The 26,559-nt window shown below is 43.9% G+C and overlaps 1 protein-coding gene across 6 annotated transcripts in view; it reads left to right on the top strand.

Annotated features, from left to right (window-relative positions):
* The window catches only part of LOC117530690 (rho GTPase-activating protein 23-like), a 207,929-nt gene that overhangs the window by 174,453 nt on the left and 6,917 nt on the right, over positions 1–26,559 (top strand). For 4 of the 6 annotated variants that reach the window (XM_034193570.1, XM_034193571.1, XM_034193568.1 and 1 more), the window contains exons 7-22: positions 1,602–3,042; positions 5,233–5,403; positions 7,965–8,073; positions 8,947–8,986; positions 9,065–9,202; positions 9,280–9,588; positions 9,668–9,729; positions 12,446–12,552; positions 12,697–12,809; positions 17,084–17,236; positions 21,260–21,338; positions 21,418–21,491; positions 21,602–21,691; positions 24,589–24,714; positions 24,808–24,852; positions 24,986–25,079. In XM_034193570.1, the coding sequence (XP_034049461.1) occupies positions 1,602–3,042; positions 5,233–5,403; positions 7,965–8,073; positions 8,947–8,986; positions 9,065–9,202; positions 9,280–9,588; positions 9,668–9,729; positions 12,446–12,552; positions 12,697–12,809; positions 17,084–17,236; positions 21,260–21,338; positions 21,418–21,491; positions 21,602–21,691; positions 24,589–24,714; positions 24,808–24,852; positions 24,986–25,079 (3,151 nt within the window). The remainder of the gene's footprint in view (positions 1–1,601; positions 3,043–5,232; positions 5,404–7,964; positions 8,074–8,946; positions 8,987–9,064; positions 9,203–9,279; positions 9,589–9,667; positions 9,730–12,445; positions 12,553–12,696; positions 12,810–17,083; positions 17,237–21,259; positions 21,339–21,417; positions 21,492–21,601; positions 21,692–24,588; positions 24,715–24,807; positions 24,853–24,985; positions 25,080–26,559) is intronic. The other 2 variants (XM_034193569.1, XM_034193572.1) reach the window with 2 other exon arrangements.

Here is a 26,559-nt window from a genome sequence, read left to right as displayed (position 1 = left end):
CAAATATATTTAGGGTGTTGCTAACAAAGTGACCCGTCACTGTTCTTCCCTATTATTGTTATATATGTAAGGATTAAACAACTCGAAGCCGTGCATTATACGGTTTGAATGCACAACGCATCTAAAACACCACAACGCACAATGCACGGCTTCAAGTTGTTTAATCTGCTTATACCATGGTCCCACACAGTGAGCTAACACACAAATATTTATTTAAGTTAACAGAATTTGATAAAAATGTGTAAGTATTTGGGACTATTTTATGCCAGTCTCAAGACATTTTGTTGGGGCTGGCGTGCCTGGCTGGTTTTTGTTTGTCTTCTGTTTCTGTCTTTTGGTTTTCCTTCCAGGTGGTGCGCATTTGGGACTGAGTGGCTGTGTGGCTGAGTTACCAGGACCTCACCCTGATCACCTGAGGCTGATCAGGTGCGGCTCGTCAGGACTCACAGCTGTGGTGCATCTACACGGATTGGAACATGGTGGCATTTAAGTCTGGAGTACACAGTGTGTATTTGCCAGAGACACGACCTTGTGACCAGACGGGTGAGATCGTAGTCTTGAGAGCCATCTCATCATCAGTGGATGCAGAGAACGTCCAGGTTTGATGCATGGTCTGTGAAAGAGGAGGGGGTGAGGTCTCACGCTCGTCAGCACACTTCCTGAGGTACGTTAAGTTTTGTGACTAACATTTGTACAGTCAGTAAATGTGGTGTCCCTCACACCTTATTATATTGAGCTGTATGTTAGTCGTTTAATCAGCTTCCACTGCAGTGGAGTTTGTGAACAGGGTGTTCCATGCCTGCAGGGTGGGAAGCTGATTAGTAATTAAGCCAGGAAGTGTTTGCTGTTTGTACACCTTTGAGCGGTCTCTCTGTGTGTGGAGTGTGGACTCACGTGATGATTTCTTCTTTCACAGACTCGGTTTGTCGCGGCCACCTGGGGGGTGTCGGCGGGGTCCTTGGGTCCGAACAGGTTCTGACTCCGGACCGTTAGTGCTGCTGGCAGCACACCGCAATTACCACCTCGCAGACAGCGCACTTATTTGTTTGTATATTTCCACATCACTGTTATGTTTATTAAATTTAGTTATCCTTTGTACCGTGCTCTGCTTATTTCATACTGGGTCCTTCAAACGCTGGTCGGTTCTCCAGGCTGCGTCCGACACATAACACATTTTGCCTCCTATGCACTTACCGTGTCTGCAGGCTCAGTAAGCGCTGCAGCGGGCCACTCACACCGCCCCCCCTCTCTGCTGTGTGGAGCTGCGGCCAACTCTGGCAACAGGTCCAGAGACTACGCTCGCTGTTTTGATGCGGAGCCCTCCGGCAGCCCGCAAGGATAGAACGGTTCTCTTCTTCTTTCCCATCTTCAATCTTGTCCAGTTCATCCGATGTTAAATCTTTATGCCGTTGCTTTTGCTGTTCTTCTTGTTTGTTCTCCTTCTCTTTCCATTCCTCAAACATTTTATTTTGGCCAAAATATTAAAATTCACTTGTGTGTGTGTGTATATATATATATATATATATATATATATATATATATATATATATATATATATAGTATATTTTGTTACATTGTGTCACGCCGTTTTCTGTTTTCAGGCATACTCACAGGATGCCTACCATAAAGATAATGAGCCATATACAGGAGAGGCCCAACATCTTCCAAACCCCCCTCCTTTTGGGTACCCTACAACCAAGACCAGCCCCACTGCCCCAAAGCCCAGCAACAGCTGCCTCAGCCCCCTGGACAACTGGCAGTGCCAAACAAGCCTCAGCACCTCAATACTAGACAACTGCCCCCCTACTGCTTCTACTTCCATCTCTGGCTGGTCTGGAGATCCCAAAGACTCCAGTCATTATTGTGCTTTATCAGGGCGTTACCGTGGCCGCTCTTCTTCAGCCATCAATGCACTGGACTTCCATTTTGCCAACCATAATGCTGCCATTGCCTCTGCAACTTTGCCACCTCAAAGAAAGACAAGTCTGCCAGCCTCCAGGCGTGCCCACACGGATGCCCTCTGCCAGCAGGCTTTGTCAGATTGGTTTTACAGCCAGGCAGAAGCTGTAGAGCGTCTGTCTTCCCACAACCGGAGTATCTCTCAGGATCATTTAGCAGAGCTTGGACTAGGGTTGGAACCCAGTCCTGCATCGGTATCTGTCTCAAAAACCTCATCAGAGCAATGCAAGATAGAAACTATCCTGCGCCACCAACGGGCTGCCACAGATTCACTTGAATCTCATTGGCTAGGAGACTCAGGTGATGTATTAAGACCAGGAAGTAGACTATGCTCAGAGAGCTTGCTGGCAGCCTATGCAGAGTACGAGCACAACTATGGGCGATCTGTAGCAACACTCGCACAAGCTTCTGCATTGGTTTCAACTCACCATGACCACATTCGGTCTTCACAAGGACCCCAAACAGCAAAGGCTAATGAACAAAAAGACCACCAAGCTTCAGGAAGGGCACAACACCAAATTACAGAGATGCCTGCCATGATGTCCTCTTCCATAGTGTCTCCTGGTAGCAGGCAGTCAGGACATCAGGTAGCTGAACCCCAAACAAGACGAGCAAAAGAGGAAGAGCTCGTGGGCTATAAAAGCTACAGCCCTTCTTTCTCTCGTAAAGTTGGCCATTTCCTGCAGCAGACCCAGTCCTTCAGGGAGCCCAGCCTCAACTGGAGCCCGAATACCAGGAGCAGCCCGGCTGATGGAGAGGGGGAGATGGTTACACAACCACAGCCCAGTGCTGCCATTCCTACTTCAAAAGAGGAGAGAGTCAAGCAAGAGAAGGAAAAGGAGATTACGACCCCCGTCATCTTGCATCAAGAAATCGTTATGCGGAGGAAGCCACACTCTGGGCACCAACCCGCTGTTCAGGTTCCACGACAACCCCACTGTGCCAAAAGTGTGGAGTCACCTGGACATCCTGATTGGGCACCTTCTCCTGTGATGCCTCCCTCTGTCTCTGAAGTCACCAGCAGGACCAATGGCAGCTTTGCACAGCATGCATTTGACTCACTCTCATCTATTCCCTTCATAGGTTAGTATGAATAGTGTTCAGTCCTGTCGGAGCTGCATAGTATGTCCCGTATCAGTTACTATAAAAATGTACCTTTGATAGATTTTAGAGATATTATTAAGTGTGCATTAACCCTAATGTGAAGCTCAGAGGGTAAAAAAAATTGCTGCATGCTGCTGATCTTATTGAACACATTGTCATTCCAGTTAATAATCAGTATTAATTTTCAAGCAGATGATTGTGATAATACAGGCCCCAAAAAGCTGTGTGTGTGTGTGTGTGTGTGTGTGTGTGTGTGTGTGTGTGTGTGTGTGTGTGTGTGTGTGTGTGTGTGTGTGTGTGTGTGTGTGTGTGTGTGTGTGTGTGTGTGTGTGTGTGTGTGTGACAGCTGAACAGGCCCATGAGCTGAGCACACAAAAGGTTTGTTCAGTTAATCAATTGGTGAGTTGGTTCAGTGAGTCGGTTCAGTGAACCAGTCAGTGAGTCGGTTCAGTGAACCAGTCAGTGAGTCGTCAGTGAGGCAGTCAGTGAGTCATCAGTGAGGCAGTCAGTGCATCGGTTCATTGAGTCAGTGAGTCGGTTCAGTCAACCAGTCAGTGAGTCATTCAGTGAGACGGTTCAGTGAGTTGGTTCAGTGAGTTGGTCAGTGAATCACTCAGTGAGTTGGTTCAGTGAGTCAGTCAGTGAGTCGGTTCAGTTAACCAGTCAGTGAGTCGTCAGTGAGGCAGTCAGTGCGTCGGTTCATTGAGTCAATTAGTGAGTCAGCCAGTGAGTCAGTTCAGTGAATCTATTCAGTGAGTCGGTCAGTGAGTTGGTTCAGTTAATTAGTCAGTGAATTTGTTCAGTGAGTCAATCAGTGAGTCGCTTCAGTGAACCAGTCAGTGAGTCAGATCAGTGAACCAATCAGTGAATCGGTTCAGTGAGTCACTTCATTGAACCAGTCAGTGAGTTGGTTCAGTTAATCAGTCAGTGAGTCAGTTCAGTGAGTCGGTCAGCGAACTGGTTCAGTGAGTCAATCATTGAGTCGGTTCAGTGAACCAGTCAGTGATTTGGTTCAGTGAGTCAGTCAGTGAGTCGGTTCAGTGAACCAGTCAGTGATTTGGTTCAGTGAGTCAGTCAGTGAGTCGGTTCAGTGAACCAGTCAGTGATTTGGTTCAGTGAGTCAGTCAGTGAGTCGGTTCAGTGAGTCACTGGTTGTGAAAAATTTCTATAAGCAGTTCCATTATTTGTTATACTGTAAAATGTCCAACACAAAGTGTGCTTTTAAGGAGGTGCTGTCAAGTGACAGCTGAATCACCTCAAAAATAAAATAAAATTGGGCTGACACCTACACACAGATGGGTCAGGATTCATCCCCAAAAATTTTGACAATGCATGTTTGTGGACAGTAAAGGCCAAAATCATGTCTGTGGGAACCAAGTTTTACCTGAAGATGAATTTTCCCTCGTGAAGAGGAGACTGAAAAGAGCACAACCCCCCCCCCATTTATTTTAATGTTGATCTGTTCCAGCATCTTAACTTATGTGAACATTGGACGGACTGATACTACATCAAAAAAGTTGACATTCTGAACTGTCTTCTGATGTTCAGTGTCTCAAAAACAAAGGCACTGGGGCACTGACGGCTGACGGCTGACGGCTCTGGGGTTAAGGCGTGTACCACGTGCCGCAGAATGGGGCATGTGGTGTGCTCCATGTGGTACACATGGGACAGTGTCCCAGGTATGAAACACAGTCTTTGCTGCCCCTCAACCCCGTTAACAGTCTCTCTTCACTTTATCTGAAAGTGGAGGAATGGGCTTCGTTGTTCCAGTCCTGTCAGATTGGACAGTCGATGTAATAGATAGTAGATTGTAATAGTAGTAGTAGTAGGTAGTAATAGTCGATGATTGTGTTCAGGTTTAACGTCATGTGGTCTCTGGTCCACTGTTGATTTTTCATTAAATTAAATGCTGATGTAACTACAGGTGGAGTTTTCAAACTGTGATTGTTTCTCAGAAACAAAACTGCTCTGGAGGTGAATAAATAGTTTTAATGGTGTTTGAAGAAAATGGTTCTTTCTGTGCCTGATAAACGACAACGCCGTGCACTCTGATGACACAGCATCGTTTCTTCCTCTGGAGCAGTTCTGTTCCCTCTCAAAGCCCTTTAATGTTCTCTTTGGTCTTCGTCTCTTCCCTCTCTTTGCTCACTTCTGTCGATGACCTTTCAGATGACCCCACCAGTCCTGGCACTGACCTGCAGGCTGCCTATATAACAGCCTGCTCGGTGGTGTCCGCCTGCTGTTCCCAGGCATCCACTATGGCCACCTTCACTTCCACTTCTTTCACCCCCACCCTCTCGTCAGTGTCCCCCCTTGTCCAACTCCGTTCTCAGGATTGCAGTGAGTCTCACTCACCCTCTCCAAATACCGAAAGGCCTGACAGCTCGACCGATACACGTTCTCCAGCCCAACAAGGTCCAGAAAGCTGTGGAACTTTCTATAAAACAGCTCATTTATTGAAATATGATGTATTGGTCCAGCTTCAGCCGAAATTTTGCTTTAAAGGAATACAGTGACATTTACAACAAGCAAAAAGCTTTGAATCTACATTTATACAACGGCGTTAATAAAGTGCACTGAAGTAAACCTGTGGGGCTCAAATGTCCATCTGGTGCAAAGTGACACTTAGAGAAACTTAGACATAGTAAGAATGCTCAGGAACCAGGTCGACTGAGGCCGACATGGCAAAAATAGTCATAATCTGGACGCAGTCGGGAGGGAAAGAGGCATGTCGACTGTGGGCGGATCCCGTCCAGACTGTCTTTTGCACACCTGCACAATTGTAGCCCAGCATATTTAGACAACAGTTAGATGACACAGACTGCTGTCAGGTGGCACCAAAACCATAAAAAAGTGCTGAAGGACCTGCTTGGATATCAGAGTAAAACTGACGTATGGTCCGGACTCACGCTATACTGTATGTGTCAAAGCCAGCATTGGTGCTGTCACTCACTCACCCGTGCAATCACATCTTCGCTCATTCTTTCTTTCCCAGTGCTCACTGACCTCACAGCAGGAGATTGCACAGACAGGACGGACATGTGTGTCAAACACATGACGGACTGTCAGCACATGCATACGGACACAGCGCGGCGATGTGGTGAGCACCCGCCAGCCTCTTTCACACTGACGAGATGTGTAATGCAGTGTACCGCATTATGATTCCAATTTAAAATTATGGGGTAGAAAAACAGGCAGGGATGCATCCAGAGTGAAGCAGCTGGAGGAGTACATGTGATTGTACTGGCGCATGTGTGCATGTGTAGAATAGATGATGAAATGATCACACAGCTGTGTGTGTGCTCATAATGGCTAAACGAGCCGCTGTGCGTGTGCGCCACTGCCAGCACACACTGCTGGCCAGTCGAGAGCCCAGGAGCTCTCCATCCAGAGTGCGCACTCAAAAAGGTTGACAACACACAAGAAAATGACAGAGTTCTAGAACTGGCTTCTGTCAAACAGAGCTGGAGGAAAAGAGGAAGTGCTGAAAGTTTTACCTCTTCACTGTCAATAATCGCCTCCTGGTGTACAGTCTGGCGAAAAAAAATCATTTTAGGTTTTTTTTTAAAATCAGTATATACGTGCACTGCTCGATTTTATTCATCCCACTGGTCTTTTTGATGCTGAACTTGGCTGGCAGTGGGCCAAGCTATCCCATGCATGCAACATTCATCAGACGCAGCCTTTACAGCGAAGTTTTTTCTGTTTCTTTTTTTTGTTGTTGTTGTTGTTTTGGCCATTCCAGCGTACACAGCACAACGCAACCCTACCTAAGCCCTGTGTGAAAGAGGCACAGAGGGACTGTACACCACAATGTCTGGTTGGATTACTGGTGCGTGGCATGTCACATGGGATTTATTTATGCCGTGGTTGTTTCCAGCACACAGCACAGGCAGGTGAGAGGGTTATCACCACAGGCTGCGGTCCCTGGCTCTTGTCTGCCCTGTGCTGTGAAACCCTCCTGGTGTCGTGCCAGAGATGAGATTCATGTTTAATATTGTTGTCATGGGCTGGCGAAACAGTTCCACGTCATACCTCCTACAGACTTAGATGGTGAACATGTAATAATATATATATTACAGCGGTGACACCCATTGAGCTCTGAGCCTCTGACATGTGCAATGATGCATTGATGCACATGGGGCAGCAGTGGGGCGCACCTGCCCATTGTGTCACATATGATGGGCACAATATTTCACATTATTTATGTTACACATGAGAAGGAATGGAAATGTATCTGTACTGTAAGATCTATTATAGATATAACAGCCCCTCCAAATCTGCATGGTGTGCACTGTGCAACACATTGACCTGCAGTGGCACAGGGTGCTTTCAGTTTGATTGCGCACTGTTCACACCTACTGCACATGATGAATGCGTGCTACATACATGTCATTACATATCAACATTTCCGTATCACACCTCTGTATCAGACCTCTGTGTTTTTTGCACAGATCTCGCTAACACTCCGTCCGTACTGACAACACGTCAGTCTGATATTTCCCCGTACACCTGGTGGTTGGTTAATAATCCTTTCGTCTGCTGCACCATCTGGTTGATTTTTCACCCCTATGACCCCTTTGTGCACAACATAGGTGCAGTTTTATCAACCAAAATGACCAAAAAGCTGTTAGCATGCTCGGCTATGTAACTGTAAGCTATGTAAGTGTCAATGTATTCCTTTGAAAGAAGCATGTGTGTGGTAACCTTTGCAATTCATCCACCTTTCTGTCGTGTCCATCAGTCACAATGTAACAAATTACATTTTCCTGTTTTCTCCTTCTATCTTGTTTGAAATTGACAGGATGAAAAACTGTGCGTGCGTGCATTCGTTTGTGCGTGTGTATGTGAGATACTCTTTCCATGTATTTTCTGTCCTAACTTTGCCTTTCTGTCCACAGGCAGCATCAAAGGCCGCCGGACATCTTACCTGCTGGCCATTACCACCGAAAGATCCAAGTCAATTGACGAGGGTCTCAACACCTTCAGGGAAGACGGGCGTGTCTTCTCGTACGTATGAACCTCAGAGAACATTTTAAAGCCTGCACTGTTTAAAACTGTCTTCCTGTAAATTCATCTGAGACCTTTTATCAGGGTGCATCATGTAGACCAGGGGTGGGCAACTTATTCCAGAAAGGGCCAAGAGGGTGCAGGTTTTCTTTGCAGCCACTGACTCCACCAGGTGATTTCACTGATTAATATCACTTTGAGCAGATCAGTTTGAGCAGATGGAATCAGTTAATCAGTGAAATCACCTGGTGGAGTCAGTGGCTGCAAAGAAAACCTGCACCCTCTTGGCCCTTTCTGGAACAAGTTGCCCACCCCTGATGTAGACAAAAAGGCAGCTGAAAAATCATTTAGAAGCCAACTGACAGTCTGTGTGTTGCAAAGCATTGCATCACATTGCAAAGCAAAGGCAACATTCAAACTGCATTTCATTTTTTAAATGAGCAGTTTAATTGCGGTTTCAACTACTGCTTAAATAGTGGGGGTTTTAACAAATAACTGATATGAATTGGAAATCTATACTACAATCTGCTCAATTCAGTTTTAACATAAATGAGTTGAGTTCAGCTTTCCTGCATCTGCATACTTATTATGTACTTAATGTCAGTTACTACATACTACCCAACTGTTACTGTAGTATGTCCAAGAATTAGAGGATGATGTGCATGAGGGAAAATAATTCTGGTCCAACATCTTCAAAGGGAGATAACTGGACTTGTTTTTTATTCAAGACGGAGATTGACCAGTGCTTTAATTTAGCTATATAATACATGGCAAGGTGCCAGTATAGCAAAACATGGTGAAGGATGGGTCGGATCATTTTGTGAGCTTGTGCACAGATCTGTAGTTTTTAATCTTGTGCACTTTGTTCCACAGCAGATTGCCAAAAAGGGTCAAGAGCTTTTTCACAGATGGGGTTAGTGTTCTTTTTACATTTACACTCTGTTTTTTTGCACACTGTTCTATCCATTAAAATCTGTTATGGTGTGTTTAGTCTCTGGAGAGCCTGCGGGCCCAGGAAGAGACTCGGTCCAAACGTCACTCCACCTCTGAACTGGGGAACCTGACCTTCAGTGATGTTCGTAAGGAGGGTTGGCTGCACTACAAACAGATCCTCACACAGAAGGGAAAGGTAGCGCACAGTGCTCGTGCACAGAGTAATTATTCAGTCCCCAGATTGTCATGACGCCGTTTCTCCGCTTACTGCAGAAAGTCGGTGGTGGTATGCGCTTGTGGAAACGAGTCTTCTGCGTGCTTCGTTCCCATTCGCTCTTCCTTTACAAGGATAAGCGAGAAGCTGTCCTTCATGGTGCAGGGGCAGGGCCCGGTCAGGATGAGCACCCTCCAATCAGCATTTGTGGCTGCCTGATTGACATTGCCTACAGTGAAACCAAACGTAAGCACACGCTGAGGCTGACCACTCAGAACTTCTGTGAGTACCTGCTGCAGGCCGAGGACAGAGATGACATGCTGGCCTGGATCAGAGTCATCAGGGAGAACAGCAAGACCAACAACGAGGTTCGATCCTGCCATGCTGCTCGTTGTGGCGTACACAAACACACACACCAGACTAACATCCACTTTATGTCTGTTCTAGGAGATCGGCTTCTCGAAGCAAGCGCTAATCAACAAAAAGCTGAATGACTACAAAAAACAAAGGTCAGCCTTATGGATCACAGCACTGAAACTGTGTTTAGGATCAAGGATTATGACATTTTTACCGGTGTGGTACTGTAATCACTCATCTGTCTTTTTAAAATCTAACTCGGAAATTGTGTTGTTGTTGTTCGTCTTTCGGCTGCTCCCAGTTTCTCGGGGTCACCACAGCAGATCCAGTCCAGACAACGCTAACCGCAATACAGTAGCCACAACTGCTCCAACCGCTACCTCTTAAAAATACTCACCTATACCTAATGCAGCTGACAAGCAGACAAAACCAGCTAAATATTAAAGAAATCCTTTTTCCACATTTCTGTACAGTGCACTCTGTTTGGACTTATATGCGCGTGCATTTTTTAAAAACTGCTGTGAGCCTGACAGCACCAAACAAAAACACCTCGCATGGAACATGTTGATATTATGAACATTAAAGTTGCATTAAAGTTTATATGGACTCACCATCCGTTTTCTCCTTTTCCATGATTTGTAAAATCCAGAGTTTTTCCATGTGGTGCTCTGGTCTTTGTATAATCCAAAGGTTATTTTGTGTGGTGCTCTGGGGCCTCGTGTACAAAGACTTGCAGGGATTTCCTACTGAAACATGGCTTACGGCAAAACCTGGAAACTGGCGTACACCGAAAACTATCCAGATGTATCAAAGTGTGCATACGCATGGATCCAAGCACATCCATCTGTACATCTCACTGAATGTGGAATTGAAAACACATGCCCATGCACCAAGCTCCTCCCTTTCCACACCCCTATTTAAATAGGCAAATCCATGTAAATAGGCCCTGGGAGCTGGGAATCCCCTCCGTCAGATCAGTCAACATGAACACAGAAAAGAAAGGTGATGGTCAAGTGGTTAAGCGTTGGGCTCGAGACCAGAGGCTCCTCGGTGAAAATCCCAGCCTGACTGGAAAATCACTAAGGGCCCTTGGGCAATCCCTGAGTTGCTCCTGGTATGTAGTGAGCGCCTTGTATGGCAGCACCCTGTGTGAGTGTGTTTGTGTGAATGTGAGGCATAATTGTAAAGTGCTTTGAGCGTCTGATGCACATGGAAAAGCTCTATATAAATGCAGTCTATTTACCATTTATAGCGACTGTGTGCTATAGATGACTGGAAATGATGTGGAGACACTCAGGGGCAGTTTAGTGATACCCTGTCACACGGCATAAACATGAAATTGTTAGGGGAAGGAATTAGGGTTAAAGTAAAATTTAATTTTTCCATTCATGACAGGTCCATGAAAACATGTTAGTTAGATGTTAGTTAGATGCATTTGCACACCACGCGTGGTTTGAACATTGATGGAATGAAATGGTTCCCTTTTAACAAAGACAAATTCATCATGTGATATTGCCTTTATAGCAATATGTGTGCCATCAATAGCTCCCATTGCATTAGGGAAAGCGGCTCTCGCTGCAAATTGCACTTTAATGTTGTAATGTGGTGTACCTGGATGACATTCAGATGACTGCATTCCGCACAGCTGGCATGGCTTGGCGCAAGCATGACTGGCACACTCCTGACCGATCGGCCGTCTCACGCTGCCTCTGTTGCCAGTGTAGTCAGCACCTGCGTGGGCACAGACAGCCGCCTGGCTCCTCTCCGAATTGCACTCTGGGTTGGCCGCAGTTCTGCGCGCAACTCTAGTGACAGTGGCCTTGGTAATCGAGCTCAACTTATGAGCCAATTATCATCATTTGCAAATAAAAACTTGCATTCCCTAAATACATTCTCACCTCAGATTGCACCATTTGCAAGGTCCTCTAACAATGCCAATGCAGTCATTGTTAATGCCATTTTACACATCACTTTGCGCATGCTTTTATATCCACCCATGTAACTGCAAACACGTGGGTGTGTTAATTGCTCAACTTCTTGTTTTCACACTATTAACAGTGTCCTAGCATCACCTCTATGAGTCAGCAGTGGATAGCTGTAGAAATGTTGATACGCCAGTATGGATTTTTGCTTGATGCCCCACACATTTCCAAAAATAACCCAGCAATGCCACAAGAACAGTGAACAACTTAAATAGAGACACTGAGACGAGTAGACAAGCAACAGGTGGTGTGATTGTAATGTGGAAAAGCTGTGAGGGAGCACAGGTGACAAGGACACCCCGCCAAACACACATGAGACAGGACAACAGACAAAGTGCAGACAGGGATCCACACCAAAACCTAAGTGTCTAAAAGCAAACAAGTAACTGCAGCATAAAACTGAAATTATAACCAAAGGAGCACTCAATAACTGGCTAAAGTAAACAGAAACCCACAGTGAAACCTGGGTGAGAATAACTACCACATAAAACTGAGGTGTGACCTAAAGGAGCACTCAAACACAACTAAAGTATACAATGTGACCAACAACATTTAATAGACAGGATGCCAGACAGGTACAATGAGTGGAACACCACAGCACACCTGAGCACTCACACAGCGCCACATACAGGCCTGGCATATGTTCCATAGGTTGTTTTTTTTTTGGTTGATTTGAGCATTTTAGTGTGGACACAGATAAATCTTGAAATGTTGCTGTGTTTACAGAACAGTGTTTGAAAACAACAAAGACAAAAACATTGATTTGTATTCTTGTGGAGAAGGTCTGTGTGTTTTAGCACATGGGCAGCATAACGGACTTTCGGGCAGGATGAGTGCTCTATATTTTAGGATTTTGATCGCTCTGTGTCATGGTCACTTCCTGCAGTCTGACGGGCAGTAAACCAGATTCCTCTCCCAGAGCTCTCCGTATGATGCCTCCCTTCCTCCTGGCAAAAACTGACAACACCTCAATGAACCGAGGCTCCAGAACTGGTCAGTACAATCTGCTCCCTGTTCACTTACAAACTGGTGTTATTCTTAAAATTTGGCATTGAATAGCTGTTAAGGTTAAATTTCTAACTGAAATATCTTATGTTATTAATGTAGCTATAAAGAAACGTGTATGTGTGTTCACAGATGACAACAAAGCACTGTGGGGAATCAACATCATGAAGAAAACCAAGAAGACGGGCAGCCCGAAAGCTTTTGGTGTGCGACTGGAGGACTGTCAGCCCGCAGTCAACCATAAAGTAAACCCGTGTTTTTTTTTAACACTTACAACATGAACACCTACATACAGTAGTGTTCAGAATAATATTAGTGCTATGTGACTAAAAAGATTAATCCAGGTTTTGAGTATATTTCTTATCGTTACATGGGAAACAAGGTACCAGTAGATTCAGTAGATTCTCACAAATCCAACAAGACAAAGCATTCATGATATGCACACTCTTAAGGCTATGAAATTGGGCTATTAGTAAAAAAAAAAGTAGAAAATGGGGTGTTCACAATAATAGTAGTGTGGCATTCAGTCAGTGAGTTTGTCAATTTTGTGGAACAAACAGGTGTGAATCAGGTGTCCCCTATTTAAGGATGAAGCCAGCACCTGTTGAACATGCTTTTCTCTTTGAAAGCCTGAGGAAAATGGGACATTCAAGACATTGTTCAGAAGAACAGCATAGTTTGATTAAAAAGTTGATTGGAGAGGAGAAAACGTATACGCAGGTGCAAAAAATTATAGGCTGTTCATCTACAATGATCTCCAATGCTTTAAAATGGACAAAAACCCAGAGACGCGTGGAAGAAAATGGAAAACAACCATCAAAATGGATAGAAGAATAACCAGAATGGCAAAGTCTCACCCATTGATCAGCTCCAGGATGATCAAAGACAGTCTGGAGTTACCTGTAAGTGCTGTGACAGTTAGAAGACACCTGTGTGAAGCTAATTTATTTATAAGAATCCCCCACAAAGTCCCTCTGTTAAATAAAAGATGTGCAGAAGAGGTTACAATTTGCCAAAGAACACATCAACTGGTCTAAAGAAAAATGGAGGAATATTTTGTGGAGTGATGAGAGTAAAATTGTTCTTTTTGGGTCCAAGGGCCGCAGACAGTTTGTGAGACGACCCCCAAACTCTGAATTCAAGCCACAGTTCACAGTGAAGACAGTGAAGCATGGTGGTGTAAGCATCATGATATGGGCATGTTTCTCCTACTATGGTGTTGGGCCTATTTATCGCACACCAGGTATCATGGATCAGTTTGGATATGTCAAAATACTTGAACAGGTCATGATGCCTTATGCTGAAGAGGACATGCCCTTGAAATGGGTGTTTCAACAAGACAGTGACCCCAAGCACACTAGTAAACGAGCAAAATCTTGGTTCCAAACCAACAAAATTAATGCCTCGCAGATGTGTCGAAATCATGAAAAACTGTGGTTATACAACTAAATACTAGTTTAGTGATTCACAGGATTGCTAAAAAAGCAGTTTGAACATAATAGTTTTGAGTTTGTAGCGTCAGCAACAGATGCTACTATTATTGTGAACACCGCCTTTTCTACTTTTTTACTAATAGCCCAATTTCATAGCCTTAAGAGTGTGCATATCATGAATGCTTGGTCTTGTTGGATTTGTGAGAATCTATTGAATCTACTGGTACCTTGTTTCCCATGTAACAATAAGAAATATACTCAACACCTGGATTAATCTTTTTAGTCACATAGCACTACTATTATTCTGAACACTACTGTATGTCCAACATTTCATCATGTGACCTGTGTTGTACACTCAACTGGGCTCAAACTCAGTTTCCAGCATGGGGAGCAGGCATTCTAACCACAAGGCTAAAACCCATGGGATCCAGCAACTTTCACCAGAACGTCTTTTGGCATCAGTTGAGTGAGGTTTACTCAGAGGTGAATTTTTTTTTTTTTTTTTTGGGGGGGGGGGGTATTCCTAGATATCATTTCCAGCAAAATGTTTATGGCTGCCACCATTTCTGTAGTTTTGTTTAGCTTGTTTGACTGAGCTGAGGTCGACCCAAAGTGAAATTTAGCCAATTTGACAGATTCAACCAGTTCAGGACTGTAGTGTTCGCGATTATGGTCATGTTTAAAGACTTCAAAGTAACTGTGTCATGTTGGTTTAGTGAAGTGTCCGAGTGTATTTTATTAGGAATTTGCTACTTGTAGAACTTTGGCATCTAAAATATGAAAATGTAAATGCTTGGGAATGCCCTGGGATCTCCCAGGAAGAGTTACAGGACTTGGTTGAGGAGTGTGGGATAAGTGTGGGACCTGGATAAGTGGTTGAAAATGAATGAATGAATCAGTGAATGTTCAGTACAGTGCTCATTCAATATTAAAATGTGAAAAATATAGCTTGTTTAACATCTGAAGAAATGCATGTCATCAGCTCAGGTGCTTTTACCCAAAGATACAGAGTTGTACTAAGAGCAAAACTACAAGCTTTAAACTCTTCACTTCAAGAATGTGTTTACTGCTTCTTTGTTAGCTCCGTTATAGTCTAGAGGGGCAACATCACTGTTAGGTTCTTTTATCACGGTGAGACCTCCAAAAAGAATTGGACAGGAAACAGACTTCAAAGTTTATGTTGTGTGTTGGGGGGTTTGGCTGGATGTTTTTGTGTTGTTTTCTTTTCTTTGCTCTCCAGGTGGTATGCAAACTGGTTTTTGTCTGTGGAGAAGGTGCTGGCAGAAGAGTCCTTCACCCTCATCAGCATTATTAGCTGCACCTGTGGAGGATGTTTACGTGCAGGCCTACTGACTCGCAGCACCTGTGGATGATGCTCACGTGTAAACTTAAAGACTTTCAGCTGAAGCAGATAATGAGATGGCGTTCTGCATTTAAGCCATGAGTGGTTCAAGCAGAATTGCCGGGAACTCGACCTTGTGACATTCGTTTGTGAGACGCTGAGGACCGCGCCTGGGTTTGACACATCGTGCCTGTGAAGGAGGACGGGTGAGGGACACATGCTGTCAGCACACATCAGAGGTGATTGATTGTCTGAATGTGTTAACAGTAATTTGGTATTTTGTTACGCAGTATATTTGAACATTGATGAGAATTGTGCAGCTCGCTTCTCACTGCCGTGGCGTACAGAATGATGATCCTCCACCTGTTGTGAGAAGCTGCTCATTTACATAAAGCTTAAATTCAGACCTGAATGTGTTGCTGATAGTGTGTGCCTTTGAAGGATATTTGTTGTAGCTGTTGACTTACCTCACCTTTTCCATCCTTCACAGAGTCAGTTTGTCGTGTCCACCTGGGGGGTGTTCGGCGGTGAGTCTGGGTCCAGAAGCGTCGGGCTTCGATCCATTTGGGCGCTGGAGAGCGCGCCGTCCTTCACCTCGCCAGATAACCGCACATTTATGTTGTACACAGTTATTGCACAGAAGGAAAATAAATTTGTTTTGTTTTTGGAACCGCTTTCTGGTTATTTTAGTGCTGGGTTCAGTCAGACGCTGGTCCGCTCCTCAACTCGCGCCTGCACATAACAGTTTAGATGTTGTTTTGAAAACAGTTGTTACACCGATACAGTTATCTCAGCGCTGGGATCTTGAACCGGCTGCATGAAAACACCTGGAACAAAGAACCTTGACTTCCTTTGTTCTCTAACTTTTATAACTTCAGCCTAAACCACCCCCATATGGGCAGTCCTTAACCTGGCTTGAGTTAGTGTCTATGTGAGCTGGCTGCAGTGGTGAAAAATGGGTGGTGTCTGTTCGCGGTGTGTTCATGGTTGTTATGTAAAAATCTTATAGTGTGTGTTTATGTATGTAGTGTAGCTTCACAGAATTAAAAACAGAGTGTTCCATCATGCTGATTCTTTTTCCAAATAGACATGAATACGTTGATTTTATCAATTAAACATATATAAAAAGATCAGATGGTTTTATCAATTAGACAGCTGTAAAAGGATCTGATAATTTTACCAAATACAAGGGCATTTTTGTGCATCACCCATTTTGAACGGCAGTTAGGTTAAGATCAGATAGTTAAAAGGACATTTTGGATGTGCATCAGCCATTCTGTTATGCATCATGGAACACTCTTACAATTAAAAAAAAAAAGGTGTCACTGTCCAAATAGTTATGGACCAAACTGTATCAGTGCTTTCATGAAACTGGACAAGATTAAAGCAGAATCTGCTTCAGAACAGAGCATGTTTACAGTATAACACATGATGTACATAAATGAAAAAAAGCAAGAAAATGTTAAATCCATGAACAAGTATTTTGACATTTTTCAGCAGTCGAAGGAGGGACTCTGCTTTAACAGGGGGTAGCCACTGAAAGCACTGATTAGCAAAAGAGCCCATGGCACATGTCTCGCCACCTCCCCAGCACTCTCAAAGTTCCAGTTGGGAGCTTGGTTGCGATCTGGAAACAAACCCGGATCACCGGCGTCACAGTCCAACATGCAAGCCATTATGCCACCACCCCCCTGGTTATTCTTCGTCATACCATTCATTTGTCTTTGCCTCATTCTCTCTGCAGTTTGTCCCTCTGATTGTGGAAATGTGCTGTGGAGTCGTGGAGGCATCAGGTCTGGAATACACCGGCATCTACCGGGTTCCAGGGAACAACGCCATGGTGTCCAACCTGCAGGAGCATCTCAACAAGGGCATGGACATCAACACTGCTGAGGAGGTGCGTTTGTCAAAGAAGACCTGGTCCACTTCCCTTCAAACTGCCGTTTGTCCTCTAAAAGATCAAGCAAACAGTTTCCAAACTGGGACTGTAGAGTGCTGCAGGAATTACAAGATGTGGAAATTGCAAACTCTGAAGATTCAGATTAAGACATCTGGACAAATACATGTTCAGAATCCCAGAGTAGTGACAGTGGTGACAGGTCCATCATCTCAGACAGGACACTGATGCTTACTTAACCCTACAACCTGCAAGTTTGTCAAAGTCTACCGGACGTCCTTGTCCACTGAGCAGGTGGACAAGTGGATAATGAGCTGGCCTGCCAGTTCTCCCTGCCTGGGTTTGAGTCCCGCTCATGTTACCTGTCTGTGTCCTTGATCAAGACACTTATTCTGCATTGTCTTAGTACCCGAAGCTGTAAATGGGTACAGGCCCCAGCTGGGGAAGTAATCTGTATTGAACTGGCATCACATCCAGGGGGAATTGTAGACTCATCTGCTTCACACGATGGAATCTGGAGATAAGCGCCAGCATCAATGGGCTTCAGAGCCTATTCGGGATTTATTCCATGGGGAGGGATCCAGGCATGTCACCAATAACTGAAACAATCCTGCAAATGGTGATACAAGCATCAAATTCGGCACAAATACTCCTTAGACATTACTCTTTTGAAATAACCGATTAGCCACCTGAATTTTCATCAGGCAGCCAGGTAGGGGTCAAAAGTTGTGCAAATTATTAGTTGAGTTAACAGAGTTTTAAAAAGGAATAGTTTGGACCATGTGTCATGCTTAGTTATCATGTTACGGGTTGACATATGTGACATGTCATAGAATCCAATGGACGTTGAGCTTGTTTGACCTTTACTTTGGAGACAAAACATTTAACACTGTCAAAACTATTCCATTTATTCATCCTATTAGCTCAACCAATAATTTGCATCACTTTTTACCAAAATTGGATCAACTTTAACTTTTGACCCCTGTACAAACTGAAACTGACCTTTGTCACCATTCTTGCTGTTTTTAATCCCATAACTCCATAACATTCAGTAATACAACCCCAATTCCAATGAAGTTGGGACATTGTGTAAAATGTAAATAAAAACAGAATACAATGATTTGCAAATCCTGTTCAACCTATATTCAATTGAATACACAACTAGAAGCACTCAGAGAGTGCAAACCTCCGCCAAGGCCATGGGGTCACTGACGCCACAACATCTACACGCCGTGGAATCATTGAACCTAAAAAAGTCTAACAATGATGTTTGCTCAGTAGTAAAAAAGTTTCATCTGCTGTGACTGGATAGCATGTATCCTTAGCGCTTGGCATCACAGTTTATTGCAACTTGCACCTTTCCCAGAAGCTACTGTCATCTGAGCACTGATATTGATATTGCATGTGCTTATAGACAAAAACAAATGAGACAAAATTCAATTTATTATTCAACTAAACTGCAAATATATGAATTTTTTAACATTTATGAAACACTTCTCTAAACAAGGCCATAGGGTCACTGACCCTAAAGAGATTCCCTCCTTGGCACAATGATCTATTCAACAATTCAGTGTTACAACCAAAACTATGATACATACACTTTTCTTTCATTTATATTTGACATCCTTGACCATGAAAACATACCACTAGAACTTGGAATCACTTTTATGTCTATTAGTTCAAAAGTTATTGTATAAAAACAATTTTTTGGTAATGGCGGTTTTCTTCTGGATCTAGCTCCATAACATTTGTAGCTACATCAAATCTGATGACACCTTACTGAATCAGTACAGATTCAGCTACAATTTGGTGTTAGTTGTGCATCTCTAGCTTCATTTCTCACCTCACACTGTCACATTTTCTATTTTCCCTATATTTTTGCATATTCTGGATCACCAGATCCAGAATCCGGATCCGATCATCACCAAACTTTGTTGTTTGATAGAACATTTGACTATGTTACACCCTAATTTTTTTTCAAGCCTTTCTGCCTTGTTTTTGTGGAGTTAGAAACTAGAATGTCATGATGTCATGAGTGTTATGATTGGGTATAAAAGGAGCATCCCCAAAAGGCTAAGCCATTCACAAGCAAAGATGGGGTGAGGATCACCACTTTGTGAGCAACTGCATGAAAAAATAGTCCAACAGTTTAAGAACAATGTTTCTCAACTTTCAATTGCAACGAATTTAGGTATTCCATCATCTACAGTCCATAATATAATCATAAGATTCAGAGAATCTGGATAACTTTCTACACGTAAGCGGCAAGGCCGAAAGCCAACATTGACCTTTGATCCCTCAGGTGGCACTGCATTAAAAACCAACATCGTGTAAAGGACCTTACCGCAAGGGCTCAGGAACACTTCAGAAAACCATTGTCAGTTAACACAGTTCGTCGCTACATCTACAAGTGCAAGTACCATGCAAAGTGAAAGCCATACATCAACAACATCCAGAAACACCGCCGCCTTCTCTGGGCCCAAGCTCATTTGAAATGGACAGACGCAAAGTGGAAAAGTGTGCTGTGGTCTGATGAGTCCACATTTCAAATTGTTCTTGGAAATCATGGACGTTGTGTCCTCCAGATAAAAAAATGAAAAAGACCATCCAGACTGTTACCAGCGTAAAGTTCAAAAGCCAGCATCTGTGATGGTATGGGGGTGTGTTAGTGCCCATGGCATGGGCAACTTACACATCTGTGATGGCACCATCAATGCTGAAAGGTACATCCAGGTTTTGGAGCAACACTTGCTGCCATCCAAGCAACGTCTTTTTCAGGGACGTCCCTGCTTATTTCAGCAAGACAATGCCAAGCCACATTCTGCACATGTTACAACAGCGTGGCTTCGTAGTAAAAGAGTGCGGGTACTAGACTGGCCTGCCTGCAGTCTAGACTTGTCACCCATTGAAAATGTGTGGCGCATTATGAAGTGCAAAATATGACAGTGGAGACCTCGGACTGTTGAACAACTGAAGTTGTAAATCAAGCAAGAATGGGAAAGAATTCCACCTGCAAAGTTTCAACAATTAGTGTTCTCAGTTCGCAAACGCTTTTTGAGTGTTGTTAGAAGGAAAGGTGATGTAACACAGAGGTAAACATACCACTGTCCCAGCTTTTTTGAAACGTGTTGCAGGCGTCCATTTCAAAAGGAGCAAATATTTGCACAGAAACAACAAAGTTTACGAGTTTGAACATTAAATATCTTGTCTTTGTGGTGTATTCAATTGAATATAGGTTGAAGAGGATTTACAAATCATTGTATTCTGTTTTAATATACATTTTTCACAACGTCCCAACTTCATTGGAATTGGGGTTGTAGATAGTCTAAACTATACCTTTTTGGAATTGTTATTATCAAGCAAATAATATGATATAGTTTTCAATATGATTAGAGCATCATCATCTGTGTAATTCTTCAACTGACCCCTACCTGGCTGCCTATTGAAAATTCAGGTGGTTAATCGGTTATTTCAAAAGAGTAACGTCTAAGGAGTATTTGTGCCGAATTTGATGCTTGGATCACCACTTGCAGGTTTCCGCTCTAAATATTCTCTTACCTGCTGCACTGCTGGACATTTGTGGTAGTTTGGCCAAAGACTGACAGCAACCTCTGTCAAGTGTCTGCTCTAGATCAGCTTATTTTAACAAACAGGCAACAGCAGCCTCAGTGGCCACCATATGAACAGGATTCACAACAAATCTGGTTTAAAGACGTCAACATGCTCCAAGTTAGGAGCCGTATCTAGTATTGTCTGTGTCTATTGAAACCTAAAGCATCAGAGCTGAATACAAAGTTGTTTTTATGATGGTACTTACTCACTGATGACATTAATCATACGCTTGAACTGCTGGCCTCAGAGAAACAGGAATAACAGGACAAGTCTGGGAACCATCGTTTTTCACTTGGTAAAATTAGGACCAACTGCAGTTGCATTTTTTTTTTCACTTTTATACCAGGATCCTTTAGTAATGTTATTTTTACCACTCTGGGAATACTAAATCATTGTTATTTCTTTCCACAGAGATGGCAGGACCTGAACGTAATAAGTAGTCTCCTCAAGTCCTTTTTCCGAAAACTGCCTGAGCCACTGTTTACTGACGGTACGAGCTGTGATGGTTTTACATTTTGTAATAAAGCGCAGTTCAGTGTAATCAGTAAATGCTCCTCCTCCGTCTGTAGACAAATACAATGATTTCATCGAAGCCAACCGCATTGAAAATGCTGAGGACCGACTGAAGACCATGAAGAAACTGGTAAAGACCAGCAGACTGCAGGGGACTGAAACCTTCAATTCATTTAACTCTAAAATTCACATTGAAGCAGCTTCCTCTCACTCATTTCTTGCTTTCCATCCTTCCTCTAGATCCATGACCTTCCAGATCATTACTTCCACACTCTTAAATTCATGGCCAGACACCTGAGAAAGGTGGCAGATCACTCTGAGAAAAATAAGGTATCCTCCCGCTCACGTGTTCCTTCACATGATGATGTTCGCTTGTTTAAAAAAAAAAAAAAAAAATACACATGCAGGCATTTTGGCAGCAACATTCAAAAGCAGATTTCATTAAGTTTCACTGTAATTCACCACAAACCCACAGAGCCATAACATGGGCACAAAACGAGGTGTGCAGAGGGGAAGTGTCCATTTGGAGAGTTCTCCTGCCCAGTCTGTACCTCAACACAATGAATCTGTGTAGGCTCTCAGTTGTCCAGGTGGTTTCCGTAGTAGAGAAGCTTGAATCTTTGACTGGACTGGGTTGCTTGACGCGAGGATGTTTTGCTTCAAATCACAGAAGCTTCCTCAGCTAAAATTCTTGCTCTGGTAGTCTGACTTCTGTCTTGACTCTTGTAGAGAAGAATAAACAGAAGCCAACAAAAGCTGGAGTTTTTTAAACCTAACCAGACCCCTCCTACCGAGAGGCCGACTGCTATAGGCTAGTGACTAAACAATAGCTCTAATTAGCACCTATTGTGCTCTAGTTAGCACTCTCCTAATGACAGGGCAGCTGTCCCTCCTAATGATGGGATGGAAGCCTCTCCTGATGGCTACCTTGACAACTCTCCTGATGACGTGAATGACTCATTACCATGAACAAAAGACTGAAACTGCTTTGACCTGAGTAACCCATTGTAAACAGGGGACAAAGCGTGTCTCAGACCCCCTCCCCGGTTAAGGCTGGGTTTCAACTGTTTCACAAAGAATGCTTCCATGACACCTCTCGCAAAACATTTCTTCTCTCTGGCTAAGATTTTAACTTCCTTGTCCTCAAACGTGTGGTTAGTGTCTTTCAGGTGGAGATGAACTGCAGACTGAGGTCCACTGGTGCCCTCTCTGCGGTGCTGGTACAGCCTTTTGTGTAAAGGTTGCTTAGTCTCACCTATGTAGTGTTCATTACAGTTTTCCTGACATCTGATAGAATACACTACATTGCTCTGTTTGTAACTAGGGATCCTGTCCTTAGGGTGAACTAATTTCTGTCTCAAGGTGTTAACTGGTTTAAAGTAAAGTGGGATTTTGTGCTGTCTGAAGATCCTCTGTAGTTTTTCCCCTACTCCTGCTAAATAAGGGAGAGACACTCCTCTTCTTCTTGTCTCCGTCTCCTGTCTGTCTATCTGGACTCTTTGTACTCTGGGACGTCTGCACTTTGTCCAGGGACCATCGTGGGTACCCACATACTGTGAGAGCTTTCCATACAAGTTGTTGTTCTTTAGCCCTTCCCTCTGCAGTTGTGGGCACCTGTAGGGCTCTGTGTTGAAGAGTCCTGATCACCCCAAGCTTGTGTTCACTGGGGTGGTTTGAGCCAAAGAGCAGATATTGGTCAGTGTGAGTGGGTTTTCTGTAAACCCCTGTCTGGAGCTGCCTGTTGCCTCTCCAATCGTAACATCACAGTCCAAGAAGGCCAAATGGTTGTTTCTGGCATCCTCACGTGTGAACTTGATATTGGAATCCACCGAGTTGATGTGTTCTGTAAAGTCCTCAACCTCCTGTTGCTTGATTTTAACCCGTGTGTCATCGACATATCTGAACCAGTGACTGGGAGAGATGCCGTGAAAGACGTCAAGGCTGTCTTCTCCACTCGCTCCATGTACAGATTGGCCACAATGGGGGATACCAGAGACCCCATTGCACAGCCATGGATCTGCCTGTAGTAATTCCCCCTAAACAGGAAATACGTGGTGTTAAGACAGATCTCCAAGAGTTGGCAGATGTGGTCTGGTGTGAGTTTGGTCCTTTCAAGTAGAGACACATCCTCCAGCAGTCTCTGCCTCACAGCTGAGACGGCCTCAGCGGTGGGGATGCAGGTGAACAACGATGTCACATCAATGACACCATCGTTTCATCTGCCTCCAGCTGTAGGTCCTTGATCTTGTTCACAAAATCTTGTGTGTTCTCCACATGGTGGTCTGAGTTATGGGGTAAAAACCTTAAGGACAAAGGTGACAAAGGTCAATTTCAGTTTGTACAGGGGACAAAAGTTAAAGTTGCTCCAATTTTAGTAAAAAATGGTGCAAATTGTTGTTTGAGCTACTTGGATGAATAAATGGAGTTGTTTTGACTGTGTTGAATGCTTGGTCTCTAAAGTAAAGGTCAAATAAAGTTGACGTCCATTGAATTCTCTGACATGTGACATATGTTACCCCGTAACATGATAACTAAGCATGATACATAGTGCAAACTATTCCTTTTTGAAACCCTATTAACTCAACCAATAATTTGCATCACCTTTGAACAAAATTGGAGCAACTCTAACTTTTGACCCCTGTACAAACTGAAACTGAACTTTGTCACCATTCTTGTTGTTTTTACCCCATAACTCTATAGAATTCAGTCATAGATAGTCCAAACTATACCTTTTTGGAATCTTTACAATCAGACAAATAATGTGGTATAATTTTCAATATGACTGGAGCCTTTGTATATTTTGACCCCTATGTGGCTGCCTATTGAAAATTCAAGTGGCCCATCGGTTTTTCAAAAGAGTAATATCTAAGGTGTACTTTTGTCATATTTGGTGCTTGTAGCACCATTTGAAGGATTCCTCTGTAAATATTCTGTTATCTGCTGCACTATGAGTACATCCACTGCAACACAACAACACTAACTTTATTTCTCCTGAAGCGGCAAACAGCTGCTTCCTCTCCAAGCCCTCATGGTCACACTCCCCCAAAATCACAAACTTAAAGTGATCTGAAGTTCAGCTTTCTGCCAGAAAACTGCAGAGGTTGATGATGCAATGCATTCTGGGTTGATTTTTGCTAATATACAATTCATGCAACATTTTGGTAACACCTGAGTAATCTGTTGGCTTTTGGACCGTTCGGACAAACAGTAACTTCAGTGTTTTCCAGATGGAGCCCCGGAACCTGGCGCTGGTCTTCGGCCCCACTCTGGTCAGGATGTCGGAGGACAACATGACTGACATGGTCACCCACATGCCTGATCGCTACAAAATCGTAGAAACACTTATCCTGCATGTAAGAATAAAATGTTGTTCATTTGCAGACTCCACAAAGTGTGTTGTGTTTCATTCTGGTTTGACATCGTGTGATGACTGTTTTCTTCAACAGTGTGACTGGTTCTTCTGCAGCAGCGAGTTTGACAAAGAAGAGAAGGTTTGCTGCTTTACACCAGTCCTGATTCCTCTATGCAGTAATTAATCATGCACGGTGTGCTCATTCATGCTGTCATTTTAAAAATGTATTTATTTTCCAATGGTTCCATCTGTGCGCGTGTGTATGCACGTAGACCCCAGAGGATAAGCGAGACATGCAGCCAGTGCCCAACATCGACCACCTGTTGTCAAACATCGGCAGACCGGGCATGCCAGGAGAGGCCTCAGGTGAGGTGGCAAAGGTTTGAAGTCAAAATCTTTCACTCATAAGCATTTAAAGTGGGCGGAGCCTAATGATGAGCCAATAAATTGGATCATCACTGCTGTGAAATGCGTCATAACACAAAAATTCCTGTAGGATGCAAAATCCTACAGAATCCTCATAGATCTTTTAGATTCCTTTGGGAATTCCTATCGGAAAAAGTCATTCCATTTCCTTACAATCCTGGGCATTATGTGGGATGTTGGCTGTGACATTACAGCTGTGTGACATGATCTATCACACAGGTGTCTCAGTGTTGAGGATCTCAGCAGCTGGAACAGGACAAAGCATGATCATGTTCCACCTGGATGCAGCAGATAGATGCTACATTGGGATGAATGTTAAACGGACTGCATTTACGAGGTCTATTAGAAAAGTATCCGACCTTATTGTTTTTTTCAAAAACCATTTGGACTTGAATCACGTGTGATTGCATCAGACAAACTTGAACCCTTGTGCGCATGCGTGAGTTTTTCCACGCCTGTCGGTTGTGTCATTCACCTGTGAGCAGGCTTTGAGTGAGGAGTGGTCCAGCCCCCTCGTCGGATTTTCATTGTCAGGAAATGGTGGAATGATTTGGGCTTTTTTTCCATCAGAATTTTTTCAGAAACTGTTAGAGACTGGCAGCTGGAAACCATTAGAAACATTTATCTGGCTTTCGGTGAAAATGCTACGGGCTTGGTAGAGAATAAGGAGTGTTACTGTCGCTTTAAGGACGGCCCCCAGCAGCTGTGGGGCGCGCCGCGCTCCGAAGCCGCCATCGACAGGCTGAATGACCATTTCATTTCTAAACAGATGGCTGTCTGGATCCGTGACCATCGTGTGCCATTTCTCTGGTTATCACAAGAGCTGGACATCAACCATTTTCTGGCAGATTTCACTTTTAACAAGAGATTTTGTCATGGAAAGCCGAGCGGAGGCTTCGCACGTCACGATGGATTCGCTACTGGAGCGAGACAAAACCACCTCCGTTTTGGTCTCACAGGATGGCTTTGAGATGGCGTTCAGACAGCTGTCGGTGATTTTTCCAACGAGTGATTATCCGAGAAATTGTGGATGTGCCTGGACATGCCAGAACATGTCCCGTGAGGCTTCATCACGGCGTTGCTTTGCGCCATGCGGCACCGCCGCGACGCGCGGAATTCCTCCGCACGTCTGTTTCAATGTGCCAAAAACGTGCTGATGTCCACATCCTTTCACAATTCCTGTGCTAGTCAGACGACGTCCCCGATAAAACACAGCGTCCGGTTTGGAAATGAACGGCACATTCCACTGTTACAGGAGTTTTTGTCATGGAAAGAGGAGCCATTTCCTGGCAATGAAAATCCGACGAGGGGGCTGGACCACTCCTCACTCAAAGCCTGCTCACAGGCGAATGACGCATCCGACAGGCGTGGAAAAACTCACGCATGCGCACGAGGGTTCAAGCTTGTCTGACGCAATCAC

This window comes from Thalassophryne amazonica, chromosome 18 (genome assembly GCF_902500255.1).
Source record: "Thalassophryne amazonica chromosome 18, fThaAma1.1, whole genome shotgun sequence".
NCBI classification, from domain to species: Eukaryota; Metazoa; Chordata; class Actinopteri; order Batrachoidiformes; family Batrachoididae; genus Thalassophryne; species Thalassophryne amazonica.
This window is presented reverse-complemented; position numbering and strand designations above follow the sequence as displayed.